The sequence below is a fragment of the Mytilus edulis genome, chromosome 4, assembly GCF_963676685.1.
Source record: "Mytilus edulis chromosome 4, xbMytEdul2.2, whole genome shotgun sequence".
Classification (NCBI taxonomy): Eukaryota; Metazoa; Mollusca; class Bivalvia; order Mytilida; family Mytilidae; genus Mytilus; species Mytilus edulis.
The window spans coordinates 14,126,683-14,154,468 of NC_092347.1; the positions used below are offsets into that span (position 1 = coordinate 14,126,683).

At 32.1% G+C, this 27,786-nt stretch overlaps 1 protein-coding gene across 1 annotated transcript; it reads left to right on the plus strand.

Moving 5' to 3' along the window:
• The first annotated feature begins 16,589 nt into the window (after positions 1–16,589).
• Positions 16,590–27,511, plus strand: LOC139519029 (ribosome biogenesis protein NSA2 homolog). The gene is made up of 10 exons (XM_071310744.1): positions 16,590–16,689; positions 18,368–18,435; positions 19,006–19,071; positions 19,629–19,682; positions 20,448–20,598; positions 21,454–21,538; positions 24,612–24,706; positions 25,674–25,814; positions 26,191–26,242; positions 27,193–27,511. The coding sequence occupies exons 1-10, from the start codon at positions 16,687–16,689 to the stop codon at positions 27,258–27,260; spliced, it is 783 nt and encodes a 260-aa protein (XP_071166845.1). The 5' UTR covers positions 16,590–16,686; the 3' UTR covers positions 27,261–27,511.
• The last annotated feature ends 275 nt before the right edge of the window (positions 27,512–27,786 follow it).

A 27,786-nucleotide genomic window follows, 5' to 3' on the forward strand; every position in this document is an offset into this window, starting at 1 on the left:
TATAAATATGCACTTACTATACACATATAAAAAGAATATTAGTAAAAATCAAACTATAACAAATAATGTATAAGAGTCTCACCTCAAATCAATAATCATGTTTAATACAGATTTGTTTAGAGATTAAAGATAAAATCTTTTCAGAGAATATGTTATTTTGAAAATTAAATACCCTTTATTTCAGCAGATAACTCGATTCAAACTAAAATAAAAGTTCATATCAAATATAATTTTCAAATAAAGATTTCTATTGTGTGGAAAATATAAGAATAGATATATAAAAATGTTATCATTTATGTCATGGTGCTTATAATACACCTGTTATTGTTATGTGTTGTTATAAATTTATACTTTGTTATTAATAAAATTATAAAAGCTATGACTTCATTCTCTCTGAACAATTTTGACACGAATCAATTGAGCCTGCAAACTCTAGAGATAGTGATGTGTCAGCATTAACTAACTACTTCTAAGCACAATATTTTTTTAATTATTTTTATAATACATGTCAGGCTGATAGTTTTTAAAGCAATTGCTTTTATGCCGTCGCGTATGGCCATCTTTGTGACCCAGATCAGAGACTCCGCCCAGATCAAGCCATAGTATTTTGTTTAACAGGCTCCTGGTCAGTCATTCTTTAACACCTATGTATGTTTTCTAATGCAATACATAGCTTGAAACTTTAAAAAAAGTTAGTGGATTTAAGAAGTTTCAGAATATGTTCTTGTAGATGTATTTTTGTATTTAAAGGGTCAACCGTTTGACTATCAAATAACATAGAAGTCCGAGTGAAAAAAAGTACATTTTTATAAATGCGATTCCGTTTTCCGCCGTTCGTACGATGTTTCAACAAAATATGGATTCATTTCAGTTGTTGATTTAGTATTGAAAATTTAACTGAATTATCTCCTAATAAATACGGTTTTTTATGTTTAATTTGTGTCTCTTTAAGAGGTCAGGTGCTCTTGTTCATTCATAAAATTATCGTTCATTCATACATTTATCGTAAAATCAAAATCACTACACAGGTTAATGCGTAGTGTCAAATTATTACCTGTAATCTAAAAATAGACAAACTTTATTTGCGCAAATAATTTAGCGGAACGAAACCCTTGTTGAAAACACATAACAATAAGTTCGTAAAACGAGGCAGCGAGAAGAGTGGAAGTTGTTATTGCACTGAAAGAAAAAATTAATTTTTTATTGTTCTGACACCAATCAATATTATCACGTTTGTAAACATTGTACAGCACATATATAGCCCATCCCAATTATCCCTTTTTGTAGTATATTGCCCCTGTATTTTTATTATTTCTTGTGTATAAGTTTGTCTTGACATTTTTCAGATTACCCGCCATTTATTGTCACCCATTGTTGATTTTGTTGATCATTTAAAATAAATATATTTTCTTCTTGTAAACTATAAAGTATATAAAGAAAATTAAATAAATAAAACTGCTATCTAAATTAAAAGCTAGTATAATTCTGACCTTCCATTTATATGATTTATACTTAAAATAAAAAAAGAGACTTAATTTAAAATAATACTTAACTCTCAAGGTAAGTGTGGGTTGTCCGCGCTATACCACTGAATAAAAACATAGCACTGATACAGCAGTAAAGAATTAAAAAAAAAATAAGCTCATAGATAGTATCAAAATTTTAACCTTCTGTTTTTTGTTTTTGTTTATGGTAATAAACTTCTAAGCAGCTTTTTTGTCAGTCTTTTTGGTCTTCTCTTTTTTGTCAGACTCTAGTGTTGGTTATATATTACTATTGTTTGATATAGTTCATATCAACATACCGTTTTCAGCATTAAAAAGTATTAAATCACAGACTGAAAATATTTATGTCGTTGGCTAAGTTGAAGAAGATTATTCAAAAACCATTTCATGCACCGACTACCCCGAAAATCTATACCCCAGCAATATTAGGAGACAGCATTATAGGTAGACTAAAACAACAATCAACTCTACCTATACATCAAGAAATATACTGGTGGTGTCAGGGAGGTAGGACAGCAACTAAAGCCTTGGATTGGGTCAAACAAAATCTTGACACAGAAGTACAGCTGATTCCAGAAAAAATCTGGCTATATATTCTTATAGGAACCTGTGATTTTACATCCTTCAACAGAACAACAAAATATATATCACTGAAATTTCAAAACAATGCCGAACTAGTTGAACATCTTATTAACAGGTACAAAGAAATTATCAAAACACTCAAGGATCTCTCACCAGACAGCCAAATTACAATATTAGAAATACCCTTTTTTCAATACAAGCTTGGAACAAATCACACAGCCATAAAGACCCGGAAGTATTTTATGATCAAGACATCCAATTAGAGCAGCAAATAATCGAAATTAACAAAGCCATAAGAACCTTGAACCATCAAAACTTTTCTCCAAATTTCAACATAGACTTGTATAGGACATCAACCAGGCAACAAAGAACATATCAAGCAGGTACTTCACACAGCTGTAGGCAAGGAAATACCAAGAGTAGGAGATTGTATAATTTAAGCCTCTTGGACGACGGAATTCATCCAAACATCCACCTATCCAAAGCTTGGTTGAGGAAACTTACAAACCAAATCTCGAGAGACTGTTGGACAAAAAACAAAGCACCAGAAGAAACTGATGTAAATAACAACATCTAGGGAGTAAAACATCAGATAAACATTTAGAGAGTATAATAACAAAAAGATATCTATAATAAATAGGCTAAATTTAGAAGGTTAGTGTGGGTTGTCCGCGCTATACCAAAAACTATACACTCGGAAAGATAGGTCAGTGTGGGTTATCCGCGCTATACCAAACATCAATCTAGTGTATATTAATATTTTTATTCTATTTTTGAAATTAATAGGTTAGTGTGGGTTGTCCGCGCTATACCGAATACCATACACTCAGAAAGATAGGTCAGTGTGGGTTGTCTGCGCTATACCAAACATCAATCTAGTGTATATTAAAAATTCTATTTTTGAAATTAATAGGTTAGTGTGGGTTGTCCGCGCTATACCAAACACCATACACTCAGAAAGATAGGTCAGCGTGGGTTGTCCGCGCTATATCAAACATCAATCTAGTGTATATTAAAAACTATATATTTAAACCTGAATCTAGTAGGTTAGTGTGGACTGTCGGAGCTATACATTTTAAATCTTAAGAAAAAGGGAAAAAAAAATAAAAAAAAATCAATATTTAATATTTAGAGATTATAAATACTCCCTAGCTGTTACCAAATAAAAACATCAAAATGCAGGTGCAAAGAATGAAGAAAAATTGTTCAACTGGAGACCTGCGAACCAGCACTATAACAACAAGATCATATACATTGGATAGAAATACTGCGCTAGAAAAAAAAATGGAGGCATGCCAGAAAGAACATATAAAATTTGAATTAAAGTCAGGAAAAAATTTTGTAATAGAATTGAGCACTGGAGCATATGAAACCACCAAAAATGAAATACTTAACATCCTTCAAAGTGAAATAATGAAAGATCAATTTGTAACTCTACCCGTCCAAAATGGTGTAGAAAATTCAGGACTTACAGTAGACTCGTGTTACAAAGTATTTAACAAAAAACTTAATGGAGAAACAGGAAATATGCTAAAATTTACTATAAACATGTATCACACAACTTGCAAAATCAATGTGAATGGTAGCAGAGTGGACTTATTTATCAACAACATATTTGATAAGCTATGTGAAAAGCTAACCAAAGACCACGGAGAGATCAACATCCTCAACAAAAATATTCAAACATACTTATCTCAGTTGAGAAACTGTTCCTCAGAAACTATACAAAAATCAATAGCACAGGAAAAGAGTAAGAAAGAACAACTGAATAACCCAAATGAGGAGTTGTTATGTATTGAACAAACCGTCAATACAGAGGATGAAATAAGCAGTTTAGAAACATGCATGAGAGGAAGAAAGGAACATTCCCAAGATGAACAGGCAAATACAGACGGTAATACTAATACTGCAAGTCCAGACAACTGTATTTGTCCGTATTGCAATAAATATGTAGAAGAAGGGATTGGATGTGACAGATGTGATTACTGGTACCATTACCAATGTGAAAATCTGTCTAACAAAGTTGGAGAAAATGAGCTGAAACAGTTAGATTACATCTGCACATTATGTAATGATGACATAATGTATGAAAGAAGAAACATAACAGAGTGCGATCCATCCTCAGAAGATAACAACATAAACATAAATATAAACACAGGAAGCACACAAGATGAGCAAGATGAAACAGGACACAATGATCAGATTAGAACACGGATAGAACCTGATCCCATTACCATTAGTATAGACAAAGATTTACCATCCAGGTCTAATAATATACAAAACCAGATGAGAGAAAAGACAGATATGGAAGAAACTGACTTGAAATTGATTTTTACACCTAACATCAATGAAAGGTCAGAAGGATCAGCAAAATCAAAGCAAAGACCAGTAAGTGGTAATGAAACAGGACCAACAATAACCATTACAGAAAATGTGAAGGAGAAAAAAACAAATGAGAGTCTGGTGAAAAAGAATCAAAAGGGCACCAAAAACAAAAACGACAAAGAGGAAACTATCATTGCCCAAAAAACAAGGATACTTAATCTAGAGAATGAAATCAAACACATGAAGTCAGTCCTAGACACAGTTACTAGAAGAGAAGAAACACAACAAAATGCCCAAGCGCAACAATGTACAACGAACAACATACATGGAGGACCAAATAGTGATACACACAATACATACATGTATCAACAGTTACAAAACCAAATGAAGGAAATGCATCTGGAGAATAGACTGAAAATAATGGAAAACCAAATGATACAGAACATGTGTATACAAACTGCGCTTACCACCCAAATGGCAATACAAAATAAACATAGCATACCACATCATTATGGCTTATACCAAGGACTACCTGGAAATGGTCACTATATACAACCAAATGTGATGCAAACCTATATGCATGCACCACCTTATGCATTCCATAATTCTCATATACCAACCCAGCCAGTCCTAAATCCAATGGGTATGCCACAAATGTCAATGCATATACCACCAATTCCAATGCATATGCCACCAAATCCAATGCATATGCCACCGAATCTTATGCATATGGCAACAAATCTAATGCAAATGACGCCAAATCCAATGCATATACCGCCAAATCCAATGCATATATCGCCAAATCCAATGCATATACCGCCAAATCCAATGCATATACCACCAAATCCAATGCACAACTTTATGCAAATACCAACGAATCGAATGCACAACTTCAGCCAGGCACCACCATACTCTATGCATAATATACAAAGGCCTCCAAATACAATACATAGTTCCAGACAAATGCCTAGGCCTCCAACATATAAGAATGGAACTCAACTACAGCAAAATATGCCTACACATGATACTGAGAACAGAACAACATCACATCACATGCGATGCCCAACCGAAGCAGTGATGTCTAGAATTATAGATGAACAGCAGCCACCTATAGAAATACATACAGTTGATATAGAACCTCACTGTACAAACACGATCATCAAAGAGAATAAGAATGAAACACTACCTCTGAACAACTGTGAACAAAATGCTGGAAATGAAGTTATTCAACATGTCGGTAAAGAAATCAACAGCAAATCCAATGCAAGGGTACAAGAGGAATATCAAACACTAGATGAGTCCAATCTACTGGATCCAAAGCAATCTTCAAACAATGGTCACCATTTTCGGATCACAAGCCAAAAAGGACTACCCCCAGAATTAACAAAAAGAAGAACAAACCATCAGGAAATTTAAGTAAGAATATAAACATCATTACATGTAATATTGAAGGATTAAAAACCAATATTGCATATCTTCACTCTTTAGATCACTCAAATACAATACTATGTCTACAAGAGCATTTCTTATGGGACTTTCAAAAAAAAGAAATAAAAAAACTCCTTCCAACAATGGAGGACCACACAAGATGTTCTGATACAGATGACCCTCTGGATAGCTTCAAGTTACCGAAAGGAAAGGGAGGGGTATCAATACTCTGGCCATCAAAATGGTCCAGCAAAATTAAAAAACTAAAAGATGGAAATGAAAGGGTTATTGCAGTTAATATTACAGCAACCAATGATATATGCCTTATCAATGCTTATATGCCAACTCATACGACGAATTCTCAACATGAATATATGGAGTGTCTAGACATTATTTCTGACATCATACAAAAGTATGAAAATACACACAAAATAGTGCTAGCAGGAGACCTGAACGGTACATTACAAACTTCCAGAGCAAACAAGCATGATAAAATACTAAGACAATTTACTGGAGATGTAAACTTAACTACTGGTGTTGAATTAGAAAATACCCATACCTTTTTTCATCATGCCGGAAATTCATCCTCACAAATAGATTATATACTTGTACAAGACAAAAACTTAGTTGCAGAATATAAAATTGAGGACAAATCAAGTGCAAATACATCCGCACATACAATTGTAAAGATGGAAATAACCTGCCAGATGACAAATACCAGATATTCTAGTAAGAAAAACAATAAAGCAAAATTCAAAATGCTTTGGGAGCAAATAGACAAAGAAAGCTATAACAACGCTATACAGCAGGATATCAATTTAATTGAACAGGAAAAAGATGTCAATATTCAATTAAAAGTATTAATGGAAACACTAAATAAGGCAGGAAAAAGATCAGTTCCAACTAAGCTATTACAAACCAAGGGACCAAAATGGAAAGCCTCGCCAGAAGTACTTATAATTCTGAAATCATGTAGGGAAATATATAAGAAATGGCAAGACATAGGGAAACCAAAAGAACACCACCTAGCAATTGAATTAAGAAATGAGAAAAAGAAATTAAGAAGTAAGCAAAGAGCAGAACATGCAATAGATAGACAAACATTTTACCAACAAATAATGGATAACCCTAATACTCAGCTTTTTTACAGACTGATAAATAGAGGCAGAAGCAACAGCCGAACTACAACCAATTGTCTGAAAATAGATGGAGAGTATATATTTTGTCATGAAGATCAAAGAAAAAGATTTGCACAATATTATGAAGACCTCAGTGTCCCAAAAGAAGAAATATATGACAATTCCTACCTAAATCTATGCAAAATTCGACAAAACTATGTACAAGAGGCCTTAGAAGAGTACGAACACAATCCTGAACTCTTTACAGACACAGACATAGAGAAAGCAATAGATTGTCTCAACACCAAAAAAAGTCCGGATGAATTTGGACTTACAGCTGAGCATCTTAAATATGCCAAGAGCACAATAGCACCAGCGATGAAGACAATTTTTAACAACATCCTGATACACAGAAAGGTACCATTATTTTTCAAATCTGGTATACTCACACCAGTACTTAAGAAAGAAAAAGACCCAACAGAGACCAGTAACTATAGAGGCATAACAGTAACACCAATAACTGGGAAAACCTTTGAATACTCATTTCTAAACAAACTGATGATAGAGCCAAAAACAGACCTCCAATTTGGATTCACCAAAGGTCTATCGCCAATCATGGCAAGCTTAATTATTTCAGAAGCTAGATATGAGAAGAAAAAGGGGAATGACAATTTTTATATAAATATTCTGGATGTAAAATCAGCATTTGATGTAGTCCAACACACTATACTGATGGATAAAATGCTCAATCAAGAAATCCATCCAATATATTGGAAAATATTAACAGAATTATATTCTGATCTAACTACAAAAGTTAAATGGCTTGATGGTATAAGTAAACCCTTCCAAATTAAACAAGGTGTAAGACAGGGAGGAATATTATCAACCCATCTATACAAAATCTTTGTCCAAGATCTCCTAGTAGAATTAGAACAAAATTCAATAGGATACCAATTAGGAAATATATATGTAGGATCACCAACTTGCGCCGACGATATAGCCTTTATATCGAATGACAAGCATGAACTACAACTAATGCTAAATGTGCTTGGAAGATATGCAAATGAACACCACTACAGCATACATCCAACAAAAACCCAAATCATAGATTGTTCAAAAACAAAAAGTGATTACAAATGGACACTTGATGGAAATGATGTAACAATTGCTAAATCAGGAGTACACCTTGGATTAACAAGAGCTGAAAACAACGAAAGTCATATAAATGTACAAGAGAGAATAAAATTAGCAAGAAGAACTAAATATGCTCTTATGGGATCAGGGTGTCATGGTACAAATGGTCTAGACCCCCCAACCTCATTTCAAATCTACAAAACTTATGTCATTCCAAGGTTAATTTATGGATTAGAAGTGTTACCTCTAACCAGATCTGATATTGAACAGTTGGAAAGATTTCATAGAAAAAATCTTCGCCAGTTACAATCTCTTCCAGAAAGAACTGCCAATTCTGCAGTGTTACTACTGTTAGGAGCACTACCAATAGAAGCAGAAATTCATAAAAGAGTATTGTCTCTCCTACTTGCGCTACTAACATGTGAAAATGAAAAAATACATCAGCTTATAGAAAGACAAATAACAACAAATTTTGATAACAAAAATAGCTTCTTTTCTAGAGTTATGGATATCTTAGATCTGTATGAACTTCCAACCATTATACAACTTAAAAGCAATGTTCCAAAGAAAGAACAATGGAAAAGAACTATCAAACTGAAAGTAGACAAATTTTGGAAGGACAAGACCTTAATAGAATCTGAAAGAAAATCTAGCTTAAAATTCATGAATACGGAAAACTTCGAGATCAATAAACATCACCAAGTCTGGAAAATAAAGCATTTGCCTCGTTTTGAACTTAGAAAAGCAATAATCAAGACTAGAATGATAACTGGAACATACATACTTCAGGCAGATCAACATAAATTCACTCCATATACAGTAGATCCAACTTGCCAATTATGTAAAACTGCCAATGAAGACATAACTCATTTCCTGACAACATGTCCCATACTCAGTACTATGAGAGAAAAATATTTCCTTGATATAAGAAAAGAGATCACTGATAAAATCACTCCAGCAAAATGGAACTGCACCTTCATGAGCAAAACTGCAATAGTACAATTGCTAATAGACTGTTCAAAATACAAGGAGGTGTTTGATAGCTGTGAAAAATTCATGGAAAACATTGAAAACAAAACTAGAAACATGCTATTTCAAATGCACATAGAGAGACTGAAAATTTTAGACAACAAATAGAAACACATAATGTGCATATATATATATATAGTTATATAAAGATACATATATCATAAAGTGGAAGAACTGACAACCAAATGAGAACAATGATTATCATAAGTAACATATATATATATAGTACCAACACAGAGTCTGTCATTTAATTTAATAATAATTGTAAGAATCTTAAATATTTAAAGATCACTCCTATCCTCAACAGCCTTATACATCTATTATATGGTGCTTATCATTTATATAAACTTTTAAAATCTATTGATGGTGACAAAACAAGTTTTAATAACTTTTTAAAAATTTTAATATACAATTGATCATGAAGTACATATAACATTCCACTGAGAAAATCTGCCTTTTTAGATTTTACTAAATTCTTACATCTTAAACTATTATTATTTTAATACATAGATCTTATTAAATGAAACCTCCTTTTAATGTACATTTTATGCATATTAAAAAGCAAACTCAAATGAAACATAATTTTAAATATAAATAAAACTAAGTCACATACTTAAGTGAATATACTTGTATGGTTTGTTATAAAAAGGTCCATGTAAATATGCCTTGCATGACATTTCTATTGTTTATTGTTTATTTATATGTGCTGTACATATGTTGGAAATTTTGTTTTATCATTTTAAAAAATTTTAAGTTAAGGGAAAACTCCATATATATTTGGAGGTGCTCCTAATTAAAGGAGGCTTATACCAAGAAGAAGAAGTTCGTTTTCCTTTTCTGTCAAAACTCCGTAATATTTATCGATCACCTTACTAATGAAATGGACCCGTCCAAACGTAGTAGATGCCAAGTCGGTCCAGATGAAGAGATATTTACAATTTGGAATTTTCTAGTTTATTAATACATAGATTGAAAAAAAGTACGTCTTTTTAAATATCATGATCAAAACTGGGTTTGCATAACAAATGTCAGATGAAACCATTATCCTCGTCTTTTCAGTGAACAAGTCGAGTTAAATATGTCGCAAGGTATTTCCAATACCCAACCAGTTAAGGAGGATAAGAAATTTACTCCGAAGGATAATTTGAAGTCGTTGAGAGTTTTGTTTTCAAATGTTGACACCCTGTCAAATAAGCGTTCAGAGTTTGAGGCACATTTATCAATTGAAAAGCCACATATAATAGGTTTATGCGAAATATATCCTAAGAACTCTATGGATAAATCTATATCATCCATGCTAAATCTAGCTGATTATGAAAAGTATTTACCGGACAAAGTGGGGGATAGAGGTGTAGTTATTTATATTCACAAGTCTTTGACTGCTTTTAAAGTTGACATTTTATCGGAATCTGCTTTTAATGAATCGGTGTGGTGTGAAGTTAAATTAGAAGGAACTGATAAACTGTTATTGGGCTGTATTTATAGGAGTCCGTCGTCTGTATCCTGTAATAATAAGAAATTAAATGATTTAATATGTCATGCTCGTAACTTAAAGTACAGCCATTATTTAATTATGGGAGACTTTAACTACCCTGAAATCAAATGGGTTGATAATGAAGTATCAAGTGGTATTAACACAGATCCTTTTAAATTTTATGAGTGTATGCAAAACAATTTCCTATTTCAACATATATGTACACCGACACGTTTTCGTACTGGTCAAAATGCCAATTTACTTGATTTGGTTTTCACGAATGAAGAAAATATGATATCCAAAGACTCTATACAAATGGATTCGCCAGTTGGGAAGAGTGACCATTGCATGATAACTTTTGATTTTTGTTGCTATTTGAATAATGAGAATACTTCTGGCGATCGTTTTTCATATTTTAGAGGTAACTATGAGATTTTTAATGAGACTCTAAACGACATTGACTGGGATGTTCTGCTAAATAATAAAAGCATTAATGAAATGTGGAAATGTTTCTCTACTGTTATGTCCGATAACATTGATAGATTTATTCCGAAGAAGAAAAATGACCGTAAATTTATAAGCCCACCTTTGTGGATGGATAGAGCTACTAAGTCTGCAATTGTCAAGAAACGTAAATCATGGAAAAAATATAAATATTCAAGAAATAATTTGTCATATATCAAATATGTGAAGGATCGCAATGAATGTACAAATACTGTTAAAAATGCCAAACTTAGTTTTGAACAAAAAGTGGCCTTAGAATCAAAGACTAATGTAAAGTCGTTTTGGAATTATGTTAACAGTAAACTCAAGACTAGATCAGGAATAGGTACGCTTGAGAAACCGGATGGTACTTTAGCATCCAGTACTGCTGACAAAGTTGAAGTTTTAAATCAGTTTTTTACTAGTGTTTTTACTCAAACGGAGGACTTGAAAGATTATGATACTAATTCAGTGTCGAACAATTATTTAAATGATATTAATATTTGTCAGGAAGATGTGATAAAGAAACTTAATAAATTAAAGACAGATAAATCTGCAGGACCTGATGGTCTCCATCCGAAAGTTTTATATGAAGTTAGACATGCAATTTGTTATCCATTGTTTCTAATTTTTAATAAGTCTATCAAAGAGGGGAAAGTTCCAGACGATTGGAAAAATGCCATAGTATCACCGATATTTAAGAAAGGGAAAAAACTAAAACCTGGTAATTATAGACCTGTAAGCTTAACGTCAGTGGTATGTAAGATATGTGAATCCATTATTAGAGACAATATTATGAAGTTTATTCTTACAAACAATCTTTTTACTAGTAGTCAATATGGCTTCCGTCCTGGTAGATCATGTGTTACTCAACTCCTAGAGGTTCTGGATGAGTGGTCAGAATTAATTGATAGTGGTTTTCCACTGGACTCGATTTTCCTTGACTTTTCCAAGGCGTTTGATACTGTACCGCATCAGCGTTTATTTTTGAAACTTGAAAAACTTGGAATAAAGGGATGCATTTTAAATTGGATAAAAAGTTTTCTATCTGGGCGTAAGCAATGTGTTCGTATAAATAACACAACATCAACATGGTCAGACGTTGTGAGTGGTGTACCTCAGGGAAGTGTTTTAGGACCAGTTCTTTTCTTAACATTTATAAATGATCTTCCTGATGTAGTAGAGGGCATAGTGAAAATTTTTGCTGATGATTGTAAAGTTTATTCTAAAGTCTCGTCAGATTATGAGCAAAGTAAGTTACAGGAAAATTTGGACAGATTATGTGAATGGTCAGATATGTGGAAATTAAAATTTAATGCTGCTAAATGTAAAGTATTGCATATTAATCCTGACAATGACCTGAAATATCGTTATACCATGTTGGATGAATCTGGAAATTTTATTGCATTATCTACAGTGAATGAAGAAAAGGATCTTGGAGTAACTTTCGAGTCTAATTTGAAATTTGAAAAACATATAAGTGATATTTACAACAAAGCGCAGAGAGTGTTGTCTCTTATTCATCATTCTTTTGATTACATGGATCAAGATATGTTTCTTACTATTTATAAATCAATAGTGCGTCCGCTGCTTGAATATGCGACATGCGTCTGGTCACCGTATCTTAAAAAAGACATCCGTAAACTGGAATCTGTACAAAGGAGGGCCACAAAACTGGTGAAAAATATTTGTCATCTTAATTATGAAGACAGGCTACGTTCATTGGGTTTGCCAACTTTGGAATATCGTAGGGATAGGAATGACATGATACAAGTCTACAAATCGTTGCATGGTATAGATGACATCGACTGGATGAAGCTATTTACTTTAGCACCATCTAATAATACAAGAGGTCACTCATTAAAACTGTTTAAAAAACAGTGTAAGACCACACATAGACTAAATACTTTTTCAATTAGAGTAGTGGATCAGTGGAATAACCTGTCTGATTTAACAGTGACGGCAAAGACTCTAAATAATTTTAAGTCAGCACTAAATGGCGAAAACTGGAACCCTTATAAATTCATATGTTCGTGTTAATTAAGTGTTCAGCTGCGCACACCCAAATAAGTGTTTTTTATTATAAGTTTAATATATATTATATATATATATATATTAATTATGAGAAGAGAAATGCATATACGACAATCCAAGATGAGGGGTCAGTAGAAGCCTTTGGCTTATTTAACGACCCGAAGATAAAGGTATAAAGGTATAAAGTCTACTACGTTTGTTGACACTCGACGGTCCACCGTGTTAGCAATTTTATTTCACATGTTTTCGAAATATTGAAGATCATTTTTCGCAATGTTTCCTGAAAATTGATAAATATCAAAGCAACGTAGAGCTGTTTGTTCTTGTTCGTATAATAAAATTGAGAATGGAAATGGGGAATTTGTCAAAGAGACAACAACCCGACCATAGAAAAACATACAACAGCAGAATTAAGGTCACCAACAGGTCTTCAATGCAGCGAAAAATTCCCGCACCCGGAGGCGTCCTTCAGCTGTCCCCTATACAATATATATACTAGTTCAGTGATAACGATTTAATGTCATGTTTGTCTGTGATGACCCCCCTTTTCGGGATTGCATGAGAATTGTAGTTATCTCGTACCCACATGCACTTGTTTCTATCCATAGGAAGGTCGACTATCCATATAAAACTATTTATATGGATAATCGACCTTCCTATGGATAGAAACAAGTGCCTGTGCTCGTACCGCATCAGAAGGACACATATCAACTGAGCAATAATGTTTGGAACTTAGTTTTAAAAATGATGACAAAGTAACATTATGAAAATATTTTTATTAAGCTGAAATATACATTTATTCTTTACATGTTTATGTCTTGTAAGATATTTTATTTCTTTCCCGTTTTTTAACATTTGCGTCTGGAAAGTTGAAATGTTTTAACTTAATCATTTGTGTTAATGGTTAAATATAAATTAATAATGAAAATTGTTAAAATTAAATCAATAAAGGAAATTATTGCCAAGGAAGTTACAAACACTACCAGGGAATAATCCATGATGATTTGTATGTTTCAGTTATATGTTTCAGCACATGTATATTTGACCCCAACTTTAGCCTGGTAAACGTGTTGTCTCCTTGTGAAATATAAAACATATTAAAAATGACTTTCTGCTAAAGTCTTTTATTTATATAAAGTTAAAACCTTCTTACTTTTAACTAGACAACACTCATGTCAGGTTTAATTCTTGTATATATGTGGATGAAAAATAAAAGTCCCCAAACATTAACATGGCAGCAATTGCTTTTACAGCCTTTAAGGCTTTGATTAACTTTGACCTCACTTTCATGGTTCATTGCTCAGTGTTAAGTTTTTGTGTTTTGGTTTGTTTTACAAAACTATAAGCAATCTATCAACTGTATTTGGTGTATGGAATAATTGTAAGGTGTACATGTCCAACTTGCAGGTGTCATCTGACCTTGACCTTATTTTCATGGTTCATATACTTCATTGGTCAATGTTAAATTGCATGGTTAAGTTTGTTTCTTAAATACTATGAACAATAAGTCACTATATTTGTGTATTGAATGACTGTAAGGTACATTATTTATGGTTTGATTTACCTGACCTTGGCCTTATTTTCTTGGATCGTGGTAAGTTTATGTGAGGACTATAAACATAAAAGCAATGATCAATAAAGCAGGCAAGACATGTCTGCATGTGCCATTTTGTTTTCTGTCAGGATAGTTTTGCCACCAACTGATATCCTTATATTTGTAATTTGCCACAGTAGTCTTTTGATAGTGAGGTTATCTTGTGTAATGTTTGTTATGGGTTTGAAACCCAGCCTGGCCAAACTAAAGATGTGAAATTTCGATTTGATGCTTAACACACAGTTTTTAGGAGTAAATGCTTCGACAGGTTGACTGAAGAGTCCAATAATGTGTCCAGATAGTTTGACAGATCTGCCTGAGCACTGTTGCATTGTGAACTAGCACATTTAAAAATCCAGCTCATTTTTTGGTCTTTACAAAACAGGGTTTATGTTCATGTACTAGTCATGATATTTGTGTACTATTTGCCTCTGAACATAAGACACCTATCCATCCTATCAATTCTTGCTTCTCATTTTGATCTTCTTTGTCAGAATGTTTCTTATAAGCTTCTTTACAAGTTCTGTTTGATGCTGCTTCACCATGAAGAGGAATGTAAAAGGTAGGATATTGTTTTTTTACTTTATTGAACAGCCTGGTCATTTTCAAAGAGATTTTACATCTAACTTAGATTCACAGTACAACAACTTAATGTCTTTATTTTTACGGTCCTTTTATGGGCATTATGTTTTCTGGTCTGTGCATCCATTCCTCCGTCTGTCCTGCTTCAGGTTAAAGTTTTTGATGAAGTTTAAGTCCAATCAACTTGAAACTTAGTAAATATGTTCCCTATGATATGATCTTTTTAATTTTAATGCCAAGATAGAGATTATACCCCATTTTCATGGTCCACTAAACATAGAAAATGATAGTGCGAATGGGGCATCCGTGTACTAGGGACACATTCTTGTTATATTGTTATTTTAAAACAATAGAATGACCTATTTCTGACCAGAAGGCCAAATTAAGAATTATCAGAAAAGCTAATTTTGACATTTTTGCAATATTTGAATATTTAATAAAATTTAGGAATCATATTCTTCACCAAAACCAAATTTCTGTTGGCGGTACTGCTATATATTATCTTTTAGATTCAAATCAATTTTGAATCATTGTGATGTTACTGATAACTTCTCCAGCATTTTGACCTAGCTGATAAGTCTGATCAAGCATCAAAGCCTTGACACAAGAATATTGGAGCAACTTAGCAGGAAGATAAAGGTGGATGGAATGACTATAAGATGACCTATTTCTAAACAGATCACCTAATCTATTGTTAATGCCTAATGAGAGCTGAATTCAACCAGTTTGACAGATGTTTGCAAAGTCTGAGTATTTGTCTTAAAAATTATAATATCAAAAACCAAACTTCTGTTGGAAGTATTTAAAGTAAATATAAAAAAGAAGATGTGGTATGATTGCCAATGAGACAACTATCCACAAAAGACCAAAATGACACAGACATTAACAACTATAGGTCACTGTCGGCCTTCAACAATGAGCAAAGCCTATACCGCACAGTCAGCTATAATAGGCCCCGATAAGACAATGTAAAACGAGAAAACTAACGGCCATATGGTAATGATGATACAAAATAATTCATTTTGGTAGGAAACATTAAGATAAAGAAGAAGAAATAAACCTAATTTTCTGCTGATTACTTTTGATAATATCTTTTGTAATGAGTCTTTTGTAGACGAAACACGTCTGGCGTATGTATAAATTTTAGTCCTGGTATCTATGATGAGTTTATCTACAAAATAATCTTTTTTTTTCTAACTATGAATATGAATTATCATTATCAATTGGTTAATTATTAAGTTTAAGGGTACGGACTTGGTACCCGTGACGTATTTTAGCAAAACCTTATAAAAAACCGGATTTTTCGATTTTGTCCGTGTTCAACTTTGTATATTTCTTTTAACATGTGTCGCTGAGAAATTTCACAACAAAAATATTGACAACTTTTAAAAACTCATAATGGTTAGTTTATAGCATCGACAGTTAAGTCAAAGTGTTATATAAACTATCCCTTATATACATACGTAATTATTTGACGATCTATATGCCTATTTTTCTCTTAAAACACGATATTCACATATAAACATGTTGCGTATGGCAGTCAAAACAAACACTGAAACAGCGATCACTATTCTCAGATCCGGACATCCTGGTATTTAAATTTTTCAAGAGGTGATGCAGACAGGATTCCTCTTGATTTTTCATCTATTTGAAGGTGATAACTGATTATTTATATTGCTGATTATTTTTTAACCAGAGGATATAATATGATAAAAATCAAAATTGAGATATTATATAGTGTCTTTAACAATATTAAGTGGGTAAAATTACTAGATTCAACTGGTTCAATATATATCAATTAAATTAATTTTTATTGAAGTCTATGCAAAATCTAGAGGATTCTTATCCGCATCACCTCTCAACATTGTTTACATAACACAAATTCTTATCATTGATTGGTCAGTTACATGTTGTGATGTCACTGCAGATCTGAGAATTACCGTATCAGTTGAAGATAAACACAATGGGGAGCAGTTTTCATCATGAGTGTTAAAGATTAATGTATGATGAGAAAGTATTAAAATACATTGCTGTTGTATTATGGCAATAACTTGAAAATATCTCGTGTTCAAATGCAGTAATGGATTATAGTCGCTGTCACGTAAAATTGGCACCATGTCTTTTGTCAAATAAAAATTAAATATCAGCCGCGTTTACTCAAGAATGATGTTTTTCATTTGGTGGAAGTAAAGTCCTGTCCAAATACAAACACAATAAAAGGTAGGACAATAGTGGATATTTGGACAGGATTTTTCTTCCGCTAATTGAAAAACATGATCTTTAGTAAACGCGGTCGATATTTAAGAAAATTTTGACCAAAAAAACATTGTGCCAATTTTACGTGACGGCGACTAGTATATTTTACAACAAAGACACCCCTTTGTATTGCTATTTGTTTGTCATTACATCACAGAGGTTCCTGTAAAATATTGCCATCATAAGAGAAATTATACAATGCTTCTAATCTTATATATGGCCAATAGGCTTATCTTGTTCACAGAAAAAAACCCAGGGAAATTGATCTCTAATTATCTTCCCTTCACAAATGGTTCAAGAGTTTTTTGGATCCATTAATTGAAATATCTTCAAAAAATGATTTAACTTTGAACGAATCAAGGTGAGTTATCAACAAAAAGCTGTAGAATTTTCTAAATTTTAACCATATTGCTTAGAAACAATACTTAAGTTTATATCAGCAACGTTGTAAATGCACCTACTATTCAGACATTTGAAAGCCGCCTAGGTAAATTTTGGACAAATAGTGAAATGAAATATATCTATAGAGCAAAAGCTGACAGAGGAACTGGAACCGAAACAAGTCAGCAAATAAATGAAGATCTGAGCACAGTGGAGTGATCCAGCGCTCAGTTACAGACTATGTAAGACTATGTAAGACTAAGACTTAAGTTAGCAAAATTAACAGACTAAACTTCCATTTTCTCTTGTCAATTTATTATTATTTTGAATAGCCTAAAATGTTTATGAAACTTAAATGTGTCAGTGATATGGACATTGGTTTCCATTTATTAATAGTAGTAGCCTTTCAAGTTTGATAGTTCTTAATTTAATTTCTCTATAGCCTCAGAACGAACATATAGAACTCCACAGAAAAAGACATGGCCGCAGACTGGATTACCATGAGAAAAAGTAAGTTCAGCGAACTGAAAAGATTATTATAAATTTTATAACTAAATATATTTTAAGAACTGTTCAGTGTGAAAGATATATAAATATGCCAAATGGGAGAAATGTGTACAATTAAGACTTGTTTTGTTTAATTTCTGCCACTAGACCAGACATGATTAAATTCTTAGTCTTAGTAGTGATTTTAAACTATTTATTCATGTTGAAATTTTGATAAACATTTTCAGGGTATGACATGAATATTGTTCTGAGAAGAATATTATTTTGCATTTTTGTGATTTCAATCACAATTTATATGCTAAGAGAAAACATTTTTCTTGGAACTGCTGTTTACATTCTACAGTGAATACTCCATTGCTATACAATAATGGCACATACTTTTTGTTTACTCAATACTTGCATTGTAACTTTTATTTACAAAACAACATAGTTTGAAATATTCTGATACATAGAATCTAAGAAACCTGATAAAATAAGTTTAGTTATCATGCAGGCATCAGTCTAACTTAAAGATAGACAGAATATTAAGTCATAAATGTGCACTCAAATGATTAATGATTTTTCTTTTGTCAGACGTAAAAAGGAAGGAAGAATGCCACATAAATTGGCAGAAAAAGCAAAGAAACTAAGAGGCATCAAGTGAGTATAAAGGACATACTTATCAAACCTTTCTCTGTTTACAAGAAACCACAGAGTATCTCATTAGTGAGGTTCCTTTTTATTTTAGATGGGAAACTTAAGAAAACAAACTTCATTCAATAAATTAGATGGTACATGTATTGAATTAATTGTTGTTTCTATAATGTTGATTAATATTTTGTGAAGTTGGAAATTTTAGTGAGGGTTTAATTTTGCTGAGTTTGCTTTGAAGATAAAATCTTGAAATATTACCTCACTGCTTTATAAAATTTGATGGAGAAAAATGTAAAAACAAAACCTTGAAAAAGTGGATTTCTAAAAAATCTTGTAATCTAAATCCCACATAAACAAACCACTCTACACTAGATATGAAACTCTCATTAATAAGCACCAATTTATATTCACTATTTTAAAAAGATATCATAAATCAGTTGAAAAATTTAATATTTTATATAGCAGATTGTGTATATTTTCACTGTTTATCTTTATTTGTTTTAGACCCTTGTAACAGATTCATTTTCATTTCTCCAGAATAACTCTTCAATTGTTTGTTTCAGAGCCAAGTTATACAATAAAAAGAGACATTCAGAAAAAGTACAGATGAAGAAAACGTAAGATAGAAATTATTTAAATTAAAATTTTGTACACAGTAATTCTGTGGCAATGAATTTCATTTTGAGGAAAGAGCTCATTTGTTATATGAATATGTTTTCAAGAATAAAGAGGGAGAAACATTGATTGCATCTCAATGATTTAACTGTAGAATACTTTTATAGGGTATATGAGATTGTTAGATCAGTGTACTGCCAAGTCTAAACCTGGGCTATAAAACTATATAAGCATGCACCATTTTGATATGTAAGAGCAAAGATGGGTCAGCTTGAAGCCAAAATATAGAAATGCCTTCCATGGACTGATATTTTGTATGCTTACATTTGAAAAAAATGTCCAAAATAAGGTCAGTTCATATAACATTGACATGAAGACTGATTCAAATGTTCTAAACAAAGTTACTTTTATAAGTACATACTAAACATTTATAAGACAATTTTTGTAATAAGATTGATTTTAAGCCATATTTTGACAAATGGCAATACCAGTTCAATAAACATATTGACGCAAATTATCTTCCTTTACCAATTCATAAATTTCTTTTCTGATTATAAGATATATGCCAGTATAATTTTTATCAGGTTTGGTCAAAATTGCATTTTATATACTGGATCTTTTAAACTTACCTTGATTGGTTTTCCACAAAACGTTTGCACCACATATTTATCAGAACATTTTACTAAGATATACATGTAAATAGGTTTAATATTTAAGTTATTCCAGTATTCTGTGATCAAAAAGATTATGATAAAATGTCTTTATAGAATAAAAATGCATGAAGAAAGAAAAACAAAAAAGAAGAATGATGAAGAGGTACCAGAAGGAGCAGTACCTGCCTATCTATTGGACAGAGAGGGTCAAAGCCGGGCAAAAGTATTATCTAATATGGTCAAACAGAAAAGGAAAGAAAAGGCTGTAAGTTTTACTCATATGTTATTGGTTTAAGCGTCATTCTTATTATAGGATATGCATAAACATAAGAAGATAGTTCATATTCAAATTAATTGTCCTAAATCTATTAACTCTGGGTTCAAGTTGAAAATATAAAAAAGAAGATGCGGTATGATTGCCAATGACACAACTATCCACAAGAGACCAAATAACACAGAAATTAACAAAGATAGGTCACGGTATGGCCTTCAACAATGAGCAAATCTCAAACCACAAAGTCAGCTTTAAACAGGCCCTGAAATGACAAAATTCAAACAATTCAAACCAGAAAACTAACGACCTAATTTATGTACAAAAAATGAACACTTCTAATAAAACACTCGCTGGCTCCATAAACTGTCCTTTTCATCAGAGAAGCATTTAAAAGGTCAAAGTTATGATCTCAAGAAAGGTCCATTAGCTATGAGTTGACAATTCAGAATACATCCGGATAAGTTTGGTATATTTAACAGAACTTTTTCTTTAATAATTTGACACACTATATCATGTATAATAATGATTTCCAGTGTATAAAAAGAATCATACAGAAAATGTTTTCAAAGTGATATTTTAAATCACTGTTGTTACTTCAACTATGTGTGCTGCTTTATTTTTATGTCATTGGGTTGCTGTCCCATTTATGTATTAATGTCATATACAATGTAGAGTCATAAAATATGCTAATTCACACCAAAAACATTCTTGTTGGATTACCTCAGGTAATGTCAAGACGACATAAAATTTGTATAAGTGAAAATCAAATTATTTACATTTGGTAAAACGAAATAAAAAAGTATGTGAAGACTATGTATAGCTTTAATTTCATATATATTATTGTAGGGTAAATGGGAAGTACCATTACCTAAGGTCAGAGGAATGAGTGAAGGAGAGGTGTTTAAAGTAATTAAATCAGGAAAAACAAGACGTAAGTTACTTTAAAATATTACAGTTTCTTAACAAAGTAACTAACATTTTTTTTAGACTTATCAGTTATAAGCAACACAGTGATGCACCATATTGTAAGGTATGGATTGGGTTGAACAGAAAGGGAATCACAGTTTAAAGAACTATTGATACAGAAAAATGAACATCAAAGAAATAATAGAAATAAGAATCATAATAAAAAATGAAAACAGAAAAATAAAACAAAAGTCATTAAGGACATGAAAAGAGATTTCTACCTCTCCCGCAGTTCACTTTTAAATACACAAATACTTTTTATACGACCGCAAAAATTGAAAATGTTGTATATTGGTATGACGTTGTCGTCGTCGTCGTCCAAAGACCTTTGGTTTGCGCACTATAACTTTAGTATAAGTAAATAGAAATCTATGAAATTTTAACACAAGGTTTATGACCATAAAAGGAAGGTTGGGATTGATTTTGGGAGTTTTAGTCCCAACAATTTAGGAATTAGCGGCCAAAAAGGGCCCAAATAAGCATTTTTCTTGGTTTTCGCACAATAACTTTAGTAAAAGTGAACAGAAATCCATGAAATTTTAAAATAAGGTTTGTTACCACAAAAGGAAGGTTGAGGTTGATTTGGGGAGTTTTGGTCCCAACAGTTTAGGAATTATGGGCCAAAAAAGGTTCCTAAATAAGCATTTTTCTTGGTTTTTGCACAAAAACTTTAGTATAAGTAAATAGAAATCTATGAAATTTTAACACAAAGTTTGTGACCACAAAAGGAAGGTTGGGATTGACTGTGGGAGTTTTGGTCCCAACAATTTAGGAATTAGGGGCCATAGTCCAAAATTAAGCTTGGTTTGATTTCATCAAAAATGAATTATTGTGGTTCTTTGATATGCCAAATCTAACCGTGTATTCAGATTCTTAATTTTTGGTCCTGTTTTCAAATTGGTCTACATTAAGGTCGAAAGGGTCCAAAATTAAACTTAGTTTGATTTTAACAAAAATTTAATTCTTGGGGTTCTTTGATATGCTGAATCTAAACATCTACTTAGATTTTTGATTATGAGCCCAGTTATCAAATTGGTCCACATTGAGGTCTAAAGGGTCTAAAATTGAACATTATTTGATTTCATCAAAAATTGAATTCTTAGGGTTCTATGATATGCTGAATCTAACCATGTATTTAGATTTTGGATATTGGTTCATAATAGGTAAATGTCCAATTTAAAATTTTTAAGTTTTTGTCGAGCCTGCAACTTTTGTTACAGAAAGCTCGACATAGGGATAGTGATCCGGCGGCGGCGTTAGCTAACTTCTTAAAAGGTTTATATTTTAGAAGGTGAAAGACCTTGATGCTTCATACTTTGTATATAGATGCCTCATGTTTACGAAGTTTCCGTCAGTCACATGTCCAATGTCCTTGACCTCATTTTCATGGTTCAGTGACCACTTGAAAAAAAGTTCAAAATTTTTGTAATGTTGAATTCTCTCTTATAAGTAATAGGATAACTTTATTTGGTATGTGCGTACCTTGCAAGGTCCTCATGCCCGTCAGACAGTTTTCACTTGACCTCGACCTCATTTCATGGATCAGTGAACAAGGTTAAGTTTTGGTGGTCAAGTCCATATCTCAGATACTATAAGTAATAGGGCTAGTATATTTGGTGTATGGAAGGACTGGAAGGTGTACATGTCCAACTGGCAGGTGTCATCTGACCTTGACCTCATTTTCATGGTTCAGTGGTTATAGTTAAGTTTTTGTGTTTTGGTCTGTTTTTCTCATACTTTATGCAATAGGTCTACTATATTTGTTGTATGGAATGGTTGTAAGGTTTACATGTCTAGCGGGCATATGTCATCTGACCTTGACCTCATTTTCATGGTTCAGTGGTCAAAGTTACGTTTTTAAGTTTTGGTCTTTTTATCTAATATTATATGCCAAAGGTCAACTATATTTGGTGTATGGAAATATATTATGATCTATATGTCAGTCCCGCAGGTTTTATTTGACCATGACCTCAATTGCACGGTTCATTGCATAGTGTTAAGTTTTTGTCTATTTTTCTTAAACTATATAGGTCAACTAAATTTGTTGTATGGAAGCTTTGTTAGCTGTACATGTCTGCCTGGCATGGTTCATCTGACCATGACCTCATTTTCATGGTTCATTGGTCTTTGTTTAGCTATCTTGGTTAATGTTAAGTTTATGTGACAGTTGTAATCAAGCTTTATACTTAGGACTATCAACAAAATATCAATGATTAGTAAAGAAGGCGAGACATTTCAGTGTGTTCACTCTTAAGTTTAAGTTCTTAGACCACATTCATTCTGTGTCATTTAACCTATGTTGTGTCAACTATTTAATCACAATCCAAATTCAGAGCTGTATCAAGCTTAAATGTTGTTTCCATACTTGCCCCAATTGTTCAGGGTTCGACCTCTGCGGTCGTATAAAGCTTTGCCCTGCGCAGCATCTGGTTGATTATTGGCCAAGTTTTCAAGTCTGTCCAAATCGGGGTCAAAAATTAAACTTTGTGTGATATCAACAAAAATTGAATATATGGGGTTCTTCAATATGCTGAATCTAACCGTGTATTAAGATTTTTAATATTTTGGGCCGGTTATCAAATTGGTCCACATTGAGGTCTAAAGGGTCTAAAATTGAACATTATTTGATTTCATCAAAAATTGAATTTTTGGGGTTCTTGGGGTTCTATGATATGCTGAATCTAACCATGTATTTAGATTTTGGATATTGGACCATAATAGGTAAATGTCCAATTTAAAATTTTTAAGTTTTTAAGTTGAAGTTCTTAGACCACATTTATTCTGTGTCAGAAACCTATGTTGTGTCAACTATTTAATCACAATCCAAATTCAGAGCTGTATCAAGCTTAAATGTTGTGTCTGTACTTGCCCCAACTGTTCAGGGTTCGACCTCTGTGGTCGTATAAAGCTGCCCTGCTGAGAATCTGGTTTACTCGTATACAAACTGTATTTTAAATATATTTTGTATTGGGACACATCCAGTGTTAATATGTATGGATTATATGTAATTTACTAAAATCTACCTTTATTTATTTCAGGGAAAGGATGGAAGAGAATGGTAACAAAAGTATGTTATGTTGGAGAAGGTTTTACAAGAAAACCACCTAAATTTGAAAGATTTATCAGACCTATGGTAATATATTCTTAGTACTGAAAACACCAATCATAGATGTTGGATATTTTTGTTGAATTTATATTATTATAACCATTTAGATTGATTTGCCGATCCTAACATATTAATCTGATTCTGATTTCATATTGTATCCCTGAGTAATAGGATGACTTTTTAACTTTAATTCATAAGTTTTGAATTCTTTGTCCTTTTGTTATATTTTGCCACAAAGATGTCAATTTTTAGTTGAATATATTTCTGTCACTGATTGTGATTGCAAACAAAATACGAACTAAAAGAATTAATGCTACATATTTTATGGTATGCATGCAAGTGTCTAATATTTGAAAGAGGATTCAGAAAATAAAGAAATAATTTTTATATTTAAATCATATGATACGAGTGACTGGTGAAAAATAATGTGTATCCAATTCTTGAATCAATGCATGTATATATCATAAACTTAAGTCTTCTGTGCACGATTTCATCATTTTTTATGCAAAGATATCGTATAATCGTCATTTTTTTTCTCTCTGTCTGTTATGATTAAAAATCATTTAACAAATATGGCAGCTCATTAATTGCTGTGTTTTGAAGCCGAAGTTTACCGATTGTCACCTTATAGTAAACATTCAACAAATAGGCATGGATATTGAGCATGTGTATAACATATACAATCAGATAATAGTTTATTTTAATGACAGATCCACGTGTATTGCGATGACCTGAGTCTTACGAGGAGGGTCAAACTAAGGTCACTTGCATATACAGAAAATATGTGGGCAAATGGCTTCCTGGAAGCAAGCAATTGAAATAAAGTAAACTTTTTCTAAATGTGGACAAATTAAAGAATTTTCTTCAAAAAAAAAGTATATTTACAAAAGTTTTATAATAAAAACTATACATTTAGTTATAAAAATCATATGCATCATTTTTATTAATTTGAGGTTTCATATGACTTTAATAATTTGAGACTATTATGTTTTAGGGATTACGATTTAATAAAGCACATGTAACACATCCAGAATTAAAGGCTACGTTCCATTTACCGATCATTGGAGTCAAGAAAAATCCTACATCCCCCATGTATACATCATTGGGTGTAATCACTAAAGGAACAGTCGTAGAGGTAACAAAATATGTTATTTATAATCATTTAGTCAAATTAATTCGTGTAATAGAAAATTATATGTATATTTATAAACCTTGCTTAATCCAAGTTATAGAACTTTCTTCAGTAAGTATGAAAGTTGTTGTGACTATTAAACAAAAGAAAAATACTCATAAACAAATAGTAGATTGCAGGCCTTCAGATTTCTCTTCCAGGGAAATTACCCTCATTAAAATATGCTGATGTCTATCCGTAAAGAATGAAGCAAAACATACCAAAGTTTCGATGGTTTGGTTTACTCATCAGTTTAATACCAACTGTTAAATTATGATGGATAAAATTTTTATATGAAATATTTTATCCAAATAAATTAAACATATAAATTTCTTTCTAGGTTAACATAAGTGAATTGGGTTTAGTAACACAAGGTGGAAAAGTCATTTGGGGTAAGTAGGATATGTTTTCAGGGTTTAGTAACACAAGGTGGAAAAGTCATTTGGGGTAAGTAGGATATGTTTTCAGGGTTTAGTAACACAAGGTGGAAAAGTCATTTGGGGTAAGTAGGATATGTTTTCAGGGTTTAGTAACACAAGGTGGAAAAGTCATTTGGGGTAAGTAGGATATGTTTTCAGGGTTTAGTAACACAAGGTGGAAAAGTCATTTGGGGTAAGTAGGATATGTTTTCAGGGTTTAGTAACACAAGGTGGAAAAGTCATTTGGGGTAAGTAGGATATGTTTTCAAACTGATAACTTTTCAGGTATTGCTATGCACAAAGTAATAAACAAGAATTTAAGGATTTGTCTGTTACAAATATCTGGTTTTGTTGGAGAAGAAGAAAGTTTAAAGTATTTATGAATCATAAGAAACTTTCCAATAAAATTATACTAAGTTTAATTTACAGCATTGATAAACACTACTTTATAAATGTAGCACATGATCAGTGCTTTGTTTCTCTTTTACTTAGACAAACCCCTTGTTTATAAGAACAATATTTTTCCAAGTACTTTACAGAATCACCTATCATCATGTGGTTTTACTTTAAAGGTCCAAGTCTTTGGATATTCAGACCATAAAACTGTTTGTGAACTACTGCAAATACCCTTTAATACATCAGGATTCTACATTTCATTCATAATTTATATCTGCTTTCAAAGACAATATCTATGGAATTTGAAGGACACAGCCATCTCTACAGTTAATACTATGAAACTTTACAGGTTTATCGGTGAACTGGGCCACAATGAATATCGTAGCTGCTACATAGTGCTACATAGATTTTGACTGTTGAACGTGTAGCTATAAACTAGCTGCTACATAAATATTGATAGCAGCTTCGTAGCTGCTACGATATTGAACTCAACCCTAATATAGAAAAAGTTTGGTATTTTTTTGCAGGTAAATATGCTCAGGTGACAAATAATCCAGAAAATGATGGCTGTATTAATGCAGTATTACTAGTGTGAAGAAGACTACAGACATTATATTGGAGAACAATAGTTTATAGGCATCAGCTTCCTGGAAAGGTGTCTATGAATAATATGGATGTTATTTGTATTGTGACTGCATTTTATAACGGTACCAGAAAAAGAAGCTTCCTGTTAAGCCGTGTCAATTATTATTTTAAGTACAGTGAAATTTTTTAGCGACATGTATAATGCACATTAATGAATATGTGATTTCATTATGAATATAAAATAAAACGAAAAAAAGTGAATTTTGTAAAAATATATTTCTGCCACATCAACAATTTCTTATGTAATTACATGGTTGAGATGTTCCTTACCACCTTCCTGGACTAATGAATGGTCTGGTGCAACACTTTAACCCTTTGGATTTTAGAGAGAGAAAAAAATTAAGACAATATATTTTAGAAGGTGGAAGACCTGTTTGCTTCATACTATGTTTGTAGATGCCTTATGTTAAGAAGTTTGCCTCTGTGATATGTCCATTGTCCTTGACCTCATTCTATATGGTTCAGTGACTACTTAT